This window comes from Stegastes partitus, unplaced genomic scaffold (genome assembly GCF_000690725.1).
Source record: "Stegastes partitus isolate 25-593 unplaced genomic scaffold, Stegastes_partitus-1.0.2 Scaffold1300, whole genome shotgun sequence".
Lineage (NCBI taxonomy): Eukaryota > Metazoa > Chordata > Actinopteri > Pomacentridae > Stegastes > Stegastes partitus.
In genome coordinates, this window is record NW_007579031.1 from 81,943 (window position 1) to 93,223 (window position 11,281).

General features: G+C 40.7%; 1 protein-coding gene across 2 annotated transcripts; it reads right to left on the reverse strand.

Annotated features, from left to right (window-relative positions):
* Positions 1 to 4,656: 4,656 nt before the first annotated feature.
* On the reverse strand, positions 4,657 to 11,281 carry LOC103369524 (ADP-ribosylation factor 1-like). Of its 2 annotated transcripts, none has more exons than XM_008298259.1 (5): positions 11,183 to 11,281; positions 9,903 to 10,060; positions 8,965 to 9,075; positions 7,099 to 7,223; positions 4,657 to 6,619 (listed from the first exon to the last, which is right to left on the reverse strand). In XM_008298259.1, exons 2-5 carry the CDS (start codon positions 10,048 to 10,050, stop codon positions 6,458 to 6,460), a joined length of 546 nt encoding a protein of 181 aa, XP_008296481.1. In that variant the 5' UTR covers positions 10,051 to 10,060; positions 11,183 to 11,281; the 3' UTR covers positions 4,657 to 6,457. The 2 variants fall into 2 exon arrangements, with proteins under 2 accessions (XP_008296481.1, XP_008296483.1); XM_008298261.1 differs by lacking the exon at positions 11,183 to 11,281 and adding an exon at positions 10,925 to 10,943.

Genomic DNA, 11,281 nt, shown 5'->3' on the forward strand with positions numbered 1-11,281 from the left:
TTCTGTAATTGTAAACATATTTCAGGTCATTTTGGACAAATCTTGAATCATTTTTGAGGCATTTAGGGTCATTTAAGGACATGCTTTTAAAATATTTGGACTAGTTTACGGACAAACTTGGAAACATTTAGGACTAGCATCATTTGTGTCATTTCGGTCAATCTTTGAACAATTTTTGGAATGATTTTGTGATTGCGAACGGAATTTATAAACACATTTCAAGTGATCTTGGGGAATATGCAAGTCCTGATGGACAGTATTTTGATGCGTTGTGAACATTTCAGTCATGACAGAGGGGCTGAAGTCACTTCTTGGTAAGTGGCTTTTAAAGAGATGAACTTTTTATAGTGTTTCAACTGGTGAAAAAATAGGACTGAATTGGTTCATATAGAAGACAGAGGAGGTAAAAACTACACAGAGACATAAAAATTATTACTTTTGTGGACTGCAGTTAATTTTTGGCAGAAAATCAGTGTTTGGCACCGTTTAACAAACAATGCAGCTTTTAAATTGGAACCTGTGATGTCAAACGATGGATCTCTGCAGAGCAAAAATGGGAATAATGGAAACAACTTCAGGAAGTACCTGCAGATCACAGCAACCAGCAAAGCAAACCACCAACAGCCCAGAACAGGGGTGTCCAATCCTGGTCCTCTAGAGCCCCTATCCTGCATGGTTTAGATGTTTCCCTCTTCCAACACACCTGATTCAAATGATCAGATCATCATCAAGCTGAAGCCTGATAACGATCCTGATCATGTGAATCAGGTGTGTTGGAAGATGGAAACATCTAAACCATGCAGGATAGGGGCTCTAGAGGACCAGGATTGGACACCCCTGGCCTAGAAACACTTGTACACAACATCTGCACAGACTCACACTTAAATCTCTTGTTAAATGAGCCACAATAATCAAGAATATGATTATTTTTAATTCAAAGTGCTCATGCTCTATTTTATATAGTTACAGATAACTGTTTTAGTCATTTGTCAAGCAACTATTCCAAATATTGTGGCAAATATCGCAAAAAAATCCAGCAAAATAAGCAAATATTCCAAATATTTGCTGTTTTTGACTTAAAAATGACAAAACAAGTGCTAAAGTTTGTGTCACTGACAATATTAAGTTAGTTAGCTTCATATTTTTCCACTGGTGGATTGACAAAAGGCAAAAAGAAGCAGGAAAAATTATTTAAAACTTTTAGAAATGATGTAACAGTTCACCTATTAATTCCGAGGTGACAACGCTCTATATAAAGGAGACGGGCGGATCTATGCCTCAGCAGGGGTGAAAATCAGACAACCTCATACTATTTGTTTTGGCTCAGAGCACAGCCTTTTACTTTACACACTTTACTTTTTTCAACTCACGGCTCTGCGCATCAGCCCTCCTTTGAATGACAGCTCCGGGAAGCGGTCCGTCCTCCCGTTCCAACACCTTTAGTTATTCCAAAAAGTTCGAACAAGTAAAATCCATACTCCGCGGCCAGGTAACTCCGGGAAACCTCCAAGTTGGCGTGTGTCGTCATCCCACTACGTGCCACCGCGCGCGTGCACTGCACTCACCTAAATAGAGGTTCATGCAAAGCCACGCCCCCAACATACATTTGACTCAATAAACAATACCTGTGACCCCAGTGACAAAAATACATCTACACTATTTCACAGACAATCATAAGGCATCAATTCACCCCTGCTGGGTGCCTATGGAGTGAGGACAGACCGGGCCTTTACAAGCATAGCAAAAAAAAAATCCAGCAAAACAAGAAAATATTCCAAATATTTGCTGTTTTTGACTTAAAAATGACAAAACAAGTGTTAAAGTTTGTGTCACTGACAATATTAAGTTAATTAGCTTCATATTTTTCCACTGGTGGATTGACAAAAGGCAAAAAGCAGCAGAAAAAATTAAATATTTAAAACTTTTAGAAATGAACTTTGAAAAAAAATATATATAATTCGTAAGGGCTTAAAAAAACAAAAATTCAGAGCTTCTGAAGACATCCTGTAAATGAGTTTTAACAAAAAGCATATGTATATTATTGTAGGATTCTTGTATGTGTGGCGTGAAACAAAAACTGACAAACTCAAGAGTACTTACCTTAAAAAAACACTTAAATGTTCCACTAACTGCTGACACATGATCCACAATAATCAAGATATTTAGAATTCAGACAAAGTGCTGGACAGACTTAATTTATTTACTTAAATATCATTGTTTTACTCATTTTTAAAACAAATATGTGCTGTTTTTTTATTCGCAACAAAATGTAAAATGTTTTATTACGCATCATAGGGAATTAGTTGTATGTGTTCTGGACAAAAAAAGAAGAAAAGAAAAAAAACAGCACATAAAATACAATATTCAAGCCTTCTCAACATCTTCTCAGGGCTCGTGTTTGTAGAGACTGAATGCAGATGTCATGTCAACCTTCCATCCATCATTCAGAAGCTCTTATTGTGGAGGGACGGGTTCACCCTGGTCAGGTCGGCGGTCTACACACAGAATTAGACACCCAGAGAAAACCCAGGCAGGCAAAGTAGGAACAGCTCCACCCAGGAAGGCCCTAAACGAGCAGCAGGTTCAAACCCAGAAGCTTGTCGTTGTGAGGCGACAGTGCAAACCACCAAACTGAACCTCTCAGCAGAAACATGAGGCGATAACCTTCCTGCAGGACTGTCGTGTGACACCCGTCAAATCAACTCATGTTATAAAAAAATGCACCTTCTAATTGAAGATATTTTGACTAAAAATGCCTGAAATTGAAGAAAACGTGCCGTTCCACCAGCTGTTGGATCAAATCATGTTTATTAATGTGTTCAGGAAATCCCCACAGAAACAGTTTACAGGGGAACTTACAGATTTACAATCATTCTTGACAGAAGTGCCAGCTTAACCCCCATGGTTCAACACTGAGGACGCCTGCTGAATCTCACGACCAGGTAACTGCACACCCATTCCCCTCGACAGGTCTACCACCAAGTCCTTCCAGCTCGCCGCCGAGCCACCGACAAGAGTTGTGTTGGTCTTTTTCAGTCACAAAGTACGCAGCGCTATAGTGAGAAGTAGTAGCCTGTAAACACCCAGACATTCGAACTAGTTTCCATTCTTCGCGTCTGGACCGTTCACAGTTAAAGAGCCTTCATTTTGTTTTGTTGTTNTGAAAATCAGACAACCTCATACTATTTGTTTTGGCTCAGAGCACAGCCTTTTACTTTACACACTTTACTTTTTTCAACTCACGGCTCTGCGCATCAGCCCTCCTTTGAATGACAGCTCCGGTCCGTCCTCCCGTTCCAACACCTCTAGTTATTCAAAAAAGTTCCAACAAGCAAAAATCCATACTCCGCGGCCAGGCAACTCCGGGAAACCTCCAAGTTGGCGTGTGTCGTCATCCCACTACGTGCCACCGCGCGCGTGCACTGCACTCACCTAAATAGAGGTTCATGCAAAGCCACGCCCCCAACATACATTTGACTCAATAAACAATACCTGTGACCCCAGTGACAAAAATACATCTACACTATTTCACAGACAATCATAAGGCATCAATTCACCCCTGCTGGGTGCCTATGGAGTGAGGACAGACCGGGCCTTTACAAGCATAGCAAAAAAAAAATCCAGCAAAACAAGAAAATATTCCAAATATTTGCTGTTTTTGACTTAAAAATGACAAAACAAGTGTTAAAGTTTGTGTCACTGACAATATTAAGTTAATTAGCTTCATATTTTTCCACTGGTGGATTGACAAAAGGCAAAAAGCAGCAGAAAAAATTAAATATTTAAAACTTTTAGAAATGAACTTTGAAAAAAAATATATATAATTCGTAAGGGCTTAAAAAAACAAAAATTCAGAGCTTCTGAAGACATCCTGTAAATGAGTTTTAACAAAAAGCATATGTATATTATTGTAGGATTCTTGTATGTGTGGCGTGAAACAAAAACTGACAAACTCAAGAGTACTTACCTTAAAAAAACACTTAAATGTTCCACTAACTGCTGACACATGATCCACAATAATCAAGATATTTAGAATTCAGACAAAGTGCTGGACAGACTTAATTTATTTACTTAAATATCATTGTTTTACTCATTTTTAAAACAAATATGTGCTGTTTTTTTATTCGCAACAAAATGTAAAATGTTTTATTACGCATCATAGGGAATTAGTTGTATGTGTTCTGGACAAAAAAAGAAGAAAAGAAAAAAAACAGCACATAAAATACAATATTCAAGCCTTCTCAACATCTTCTCAGGGCTCGTGTTTATAGAGACTGAATGCAGATGTCATGTCAACCTTCCATCCATCATTCAGAAGCTCTTATTGTGGAGGGACGGGTTCACCCTGGTCAGGTCAGTGGTCTACACACAGAATCAGACACCCAGAGAAAACCCAGGCAGGCAAAGTAGGAACAGCTCCACCCAGGAAGGCCCTAAACGAGCAGCAGGTTCAAACCCAGAAGCTTGTCGTTGTGAGGCGACAGTGCAAACCACCAAACTGAACCTCTCAGCAGAAACATGAGGCGATAACCTTCCTGCAGGACTGTCGTGTGACACCCGTCAAATCAACTCATGTTATAAAAAAATGCACCTTCTAATTGAAGATATTTTGACTAAAAATGCCTGAAATTGAAGAAAACGTGCCGTTCCACCAGCTGTTGGATCAAATCATGTTTATTAATGTGTTCAGGAAATCCCCACAGAAACAGTTTACAGGGGAACTTACAGATTTACAATCATTCTTGACAGAAGTGCCAGCTTAACCCCCATGGTTCAACACTGAGGACGCCTGCTGAATCTCACGACCAGGTAACTGCACACCCATTCCCCTCGACAGGTCTACCACCAAGTCCTTCCAGCTCGCCGCCGAGCCACCGACAAGAGTTGTGTTGGTCTTTTTCAGTCACAAAGTACGCAGCGCTATAGTGAGAAGTAGTAGCCTGTAAACACCCAGACATTCGAACTAGTTTCCATTCTTCGCGTCTGGACCGTTCACAGTTAAAGAGCCTTCATTTTGTTTTGTTGTTGTTTTTTTTTTTTGGTGCCAATCCTTCATCCCAACTAGGAAAATTAGACAGCTGGATGCTTTCAGATTTTCAAAAGTATAACTGCCAACCGTTGGTGAGAAAAAAAAAAAAAAAAAGAGAAAAAAAAAAACTCGTCAAAATCAATTGAGGCCCTCGAGGATGCACGTACTACTTCCATAAACAGGATTTGTCACACTGCTCAAATGCATTTGGTTCAGCAGTCATAGTACAAATAGAAATGCTAAAACTAGTCACAGAAAAAAAAAAAAAACAAATACACATGTAACATCTCTTAAAGGAATAACATGTGAAGCCTGTGAATGTATCAGGACACCAAGTTAACCGGCTGAAGTTTGCGAAATGTCCAACACACACATAAAGTAGGAACACTGTCAGAAAGATTCATTACACTGAAAGTCATCTCAAAAATCCAATTTAATCCAGGGAATTAAATGCCAGCTACCAAAAAAGATTTGAAAAGACAAGAATTGCATATACTCGCAGATTCTAATTTTAATTTCTTCGCTTTTAACGATTGTTGGTTTGCCTTGTGCTTCACGGTCTCGCTTAGTGGTGGGGACAAAGGTAGTGTTCACTGGAGAACCATTGCTAAGAATAATCTGTTATATTCCAATATAATAATAATAATAAAACAAACAGCATGATTTTCAAATGACACCAGAATGATCGAGGATGGGCGTTTTTTATTTTTATTTATTTTTTTTTTACCTTTTTTTTTTTTCCGTTTTTTGATTTGCTTCGACCTGATACAGGTTAAGATGCAATTTACTGAATCTCTTACTGGTGGGTTTGAGGTTTCAAAATCAAGAGGATAAAATGAACATCTAGCATTCAGTCTACATTGGGTGAACATTTCTAGTTAACATAGATATATACTACAGGGAGAGAGGGAGGAGAACTTGCACCCTTGCTCTTTCTTTGCCGTATGAAAACCATGCTTCCTCTGGAGAGTAAGGGTGGGGAGAAGGGGGCCGTGCAAGACTGAGAGTGGGGGTAGGCTGAGTGGGGCAGAGGCTGAGTTTGGTGGATGGAGAAAGGGGCTTGAAAACCAGACTGCTGATTCCACAGGAGGTGTGTAAAAGGCACGCCAGGGTTACTCCCAATCCCAGCCAACATACACAGAGACGCCTTCACACCCACACACACTCGCTGAACACACAAGGTACACGCGCACACACACACACGCTCGCACACGCACGCCCACGCACACACAAGCAGCACAGGCTAGAGCCCCAAGAGTACTGACGAGGGGAGAAAGCAAGAGGAGGGAATGAAGGAAGTTCTTGAAAGAAAGAGCTGGGGCAGAAAACTGGGTTAGATGGGAGCGCAGGGGCCTGGATCCGGTGCTGCCGCTGTGTTGAAACAGAAAAAATAAACAACAAACGAAAAATCAAAACTGGTGGAATGGATCATTTCTGGTTCTTCAGCTGGTTGGAGAGCCAGTCCAGGCCCTCGTACAGGCCGTCCCCGCTGGTGGCGCAGGTGGCCTGGATGTACCAGCTGCGCTGGCGGAGGGCGTGCAAGCCCAGCTTGTCTGTGATCTCTGCAGCATTCATAGCGTTGGGGAGATCCTGGAGGAGACGATACAGAAGAAAATTTTAAGTTATTTAACATCAAATTTTCCTTTTACAAATGCCGTTCTAAATCTGGGACTATGTACGTTTATCTCGTCTATCCGTTAAGTCTCTGGATTCATCAGTCTTACTCTAATTGATCTTACTCTCCTGTGTGACGAGATGTGTTTCATGCTCTCAGGTCTTCCTTTTAAAACAAGTTAAAAATAAATAGCTTCTTTTCCTTTTCTTAAAACCTACTTCTCTGTCTTCTCACATTGCCTTTCTATTACCTTTTCTATCTCATCTTAAAAGACTTCCTGTCTGAAGAAAAGCACTTTATACTGAACAAACAAACATGTCTCATATGTGACAGGTTTCAAATGCAGTTACCTCGGCATCTATTTATAATCCAAAGCAAATAATCATCATCCGCAGCAGTTGTACAGTTCAAATTACATTCAAAGATGCTCCAGGAGACAGAAACGGGACCTCACCTGTTTATTTGCAAAAACGAGCAGCACGGCGTCTCTGAGTTCGTCCTCAGCGAGCATTCTGGACAACTCCTCCCTCGCCTCGTTCACTCTCTCCCTGTCGTTGCTGTCCACCACAAAGATAAGCCCTGCATACAGAAAACACGGCGCAAGTTTATGACCAATGAAAACGCTTTAATAAATTCGTCACAACGCGGAAATGCAGCGTTGTAATCATTTATCTTCTGGGTTCAAAGCGTTTTCTTCTCTCCCACATCAAAAAGCTGTGACTCTGTCCCATTAATAATTAATTCTGTGCAATTCGGTTCTGGCTCCAACTTGGCATTAAATCAATAACCCTAAAACATTTGAAGATTAAACAGATGAACTGAATATGTGAAAGTAAACTTCTAAGAGCTGTGAACATAGCTTGAGTGTCAAGTTTCAGTCCAAGTGTAAAAGACAGCAAATTCAAAAATAAACTCTAAATGAGTTTAGTGGAAGCTGCAGGTTGGTAGAGTGTGAAAATTAATCAAACCAAAAAGCTGACAAACGCTTAAGACGTCGTATTTTATACGTTTAATGAGGATGGGTTTATTACTTAATGCTGTCAGGTCATCTTGAGACTCCCATCAATTATGTAAAAGCTGCATTCTGAGACAGCAGACGCTTTAAAAGCTGCACGTTGAAGGATGAAACCTGCTTCGACATCAGAGAACACCGAACAGAGCGACTGCAGTTTTCTACCTTGCATTATTCTGTTTAGATATTTGACAAAAATCCCAAACTGTGAGGCAAAAAGGGGCTGATTACAGTCCTGGCAGACTTGAATTCCTCTTGGCTGAACGCAAGACGGATACGAGGATGTTCGGGGCTCTGCCACTCTAGTCTACTTACACTTCCCTATCTATGTAGCAGCATGTTTAGGAAACATTTCATCATCCCTGCAGCTCACCAAACGTACAAACAAGATATTTTTGTACCCCTGTAACAGTGGACGAAGTGGTCACATGGTCAACTCGAGCTGTAACGGAGCTGGCACTTGTTTGTGTAGCTGCACCAGCATCTGTACGCAGCACCAATGACTCGCTGTCTGTTAAATTATACATCGTCTGCTGACAGTAAAATAGCAGTAATACAAAAAGGCACCAAAACTTGAAGCACGCAAGAAATACATTTTCTTCAAGACACACTGATGTCTTCAATTTGATTAATTTGCCTTAAAATTACTCTTGTATGATGAAATAACAGGAGCCAATGGCCACTTTTGAGAAGCTAAAAGCTGTTTTTTTTAAATGCTTAAAAAAAAAATCAGAAAATGCAAAATTTGACATAAAATGTAAAATTTTCTATTATTTTTTTTACTTTTGCATGTGCTGAGAAACACACCAAAGTGAGACATGTGGAATACTTTTTTGCCATTTCGTGCATGCTGTGTGTAATATCATTACCTCAAGGCTTCACACATTCAATTTCACACTTTTGTGATTAGTATGAGGTTGTGGTTTGTCAGATCTAAGCAAATATATGCAAGAGCAGCTACAGCAGGACCAATGGTGGCAGTGAGGCTACCAAACTGACTAAACACACAATACATTTATGCAAATAACTCATAGGAGACCATGACAAAGCACATGTTCAATTGCTAGTTTAACTACAGCTGGCATCATTATGAGTAGAAGTAACATCAGTCTACAGTGCCTTTATGTATCCTAATGAGACATTTCAGGAAATACGGGAGTCACACAACAAGCCCTTTGAGAATTGAACAATGGCGTATGAGTCATTGGTTCACTTGCTTTAAGATCATCTTTTATGCTGCAACAAGGCCACCTATGGGCAGCAGCGTTCACTGACACCACTGCCAGCTAAGATAAAGTCCCCCCTCACCTTGAGTGTTCTGGAAGTAGTGGCGCCACAGCGGCCTGATTTTGTCCTGACCGCCCACATCCCACACTGTGAAGCTGATGTTCTTGTATTCTACAGTTTCAACATTAAAACCTGGAGAGAAGAGGAGGAACATTGATGAGTCACTGACTGAAACACATTTGTACTATTCAAGAGTCAACCTGCTGCACACAAACCTCAACATTCAACAGTTCAACATTTCTACAGTTGCAAATTCAAGGGAATTTAAGTGAATTTAGGTTCTAGTTTAGTCTAAACGTTTAAGATAACTAGTACAAACCAGGGCTGGGTTGAGCACAACTCTAAGTATCAACTCTCAAGTACTAAAACATGATTTGAAAAATTTGGTCTCATTTCTAATCTTACTTATTTTCAGAGCTTACAGTTCTTGATTTTATTCAAAAGTTCAGACACATTTTAAATGTTTAAAGATCTCCTGGGACGTCTTGTGTTGAAACATTTGTCAATTAAGGATTTTGCCAAATTCCTCTGCCAAGGCGAAAACCAAGGTGGAGGTATGTTTTCAGAGCTGTTTGTCTGTCAGTCATCACGACTATATTAAAACAACATGCTCAAATGTCACAAAACTTCATGGAGAGGTGCGGCATGAACAAAGGAGGAAATTTAGGTATGTGATTTCATTGCTGATTGATATCAGTTTAAAAATTACAAGATGGGGACTGGGATTGGCAGAGGATTGTGCTCTCTGAGTGCCCCTCATATATTATTAAGTCTCTAAGAAAACAGGATTTTGTGAACAATTGCATAACAGTTTTAACAGTAAGGAATTACAAAAAGCAAAGATCTGCTTCTGTACAAAAAAATATCTGTACTAAAATCAAAGCATTTAACCCTACACTTGACAAATGGTAGAAACACTACAACTGTAATGCAATGAAAATACTTATGTGCGTCCATACCAATGGTGGGAATGGTGGTGACTATCTCTCCAAGCTTCAGTTTATATAGGATAGTTGTTTTTCCAGCAGCATCAAGCCCAACCATTAGAATCCTCATTTCTTTTTTGCCAAACAGGCCCTTGAATAAGCTTGTAAATACATTCCCCATGGTGACGAAGCTGTCAAGGAAGAGAAGGGAAAAGGGTTATGAGAGTGTTTCAGTTATAGCGCAGAGGAAAGGAGAAGACAGAAAAGGTGGATCATCAAGAACACAAAAAAATCTAACAATTGACAGACTAGTAAGGCAGGAAATATCTTCTCATTGTTGGACAACAGATACTGGCACAACTTAATGAGCAAAACAGGTCGGTGACAGCAGTATACTAAGAGAACAAGAGACTGAAAGAGGCACAATGAATGGAACGTGGAGGCACACAAGTTGCCTGTTTACTTAAGCTACTGGTTAAACATTAAGGTTATGGTTTATGGCTATAAGTTACCAGTCAGGTCAAACCGTACACAAAAACCACCATTCGACTACTTTAACACGACATAAGCGTTAAAATTAGACTCATTCAAAGGGTGGTTTCATTGTTCAGCATAATCTTAGACAGGTACGGATAAAGTGTATAGCTAACTGATCAGCCGATAAGAAAGGCCTGCTCCAGCTGGCAAACTCTGCATTAGCGGCACAGATAATGTTACTGTGCGTGAGCCGTCACAAGACGCTAGCTCGCTAACAACACCTCGACCTTAGCAAAAAGGCCGACAATCCAGTTAAAGTTCGCGTCCGCACGAGCAAAAATGTGAAGTAAAAACGCCGCGTTAAGCGTCCTGCCGATCAATTAACAAAAAGTCAAAGTTTCTGTGGCTTTAGCTGGCTACCAACAGTCGAAGCAGATTACTGTTCGCCTCACTAAGGGCGGATGCTTCGGCTAGCTAGTTAGCCTACTAGCTTATCGTAGCTCGCTGCCAGCGGGCGACACGATTTGTAAACGGTTTGGAGAGCACTCGCACCACACGGCGACACATTATCAACACACCTAACGCTGGCACGTTGTGGCGAAACCGGAGCTCGGTTCTGAGGACAAATCCACAGTGACAGCTCTTTGATCCGCTCGGTACAGGAACTGCTGTAGCCTGCTAGCCGAGGTTAGCTAAATGCCGCGTCACAGTAAAGAGAGAAGACCGTGACGTCATGTTAAACGCCGAATAAATCGAGCAGTTCGTGCCGAGCCCTACACACCAAACGTAATGCGACACTGCAAGCGAAAAAGAGGCGAGTTTCTGCGGAATATTACCTTTACAAAGACAGCTTCTCGATCTTTCCGTTTTATTTCACTGTCACTCCAAAATGGCGTCTTGCGCAACCAGGGAGACACCGGCGTACGGACACTTCC

Excerpts from the sequence above, each read along its gene's own strand:
- LOC103369524 (XM_008298259.1), bottom strand. The coding sequence starts at position 10,050 with ATGGGGAATGTATTTACAAGCTTATTCAAGGGCCTGTTTGGCAAAAAA. Across the intron at positions 9,076-9,902 it reads CACCACCATTCCCACCATTG|GTTTTAATGTTGAAACTGTA; the intron begins GTATGGACGCAC and ends TCTTCTCTCCAG. Across the intron at positions 6,620-7,098 it reads TCGTTTTTGCAAATAAACAG|GATCTCCCCAACGCTATGAA; the intron begins GTGAGGTCCCGT and ends CGTCTCCTCCAG.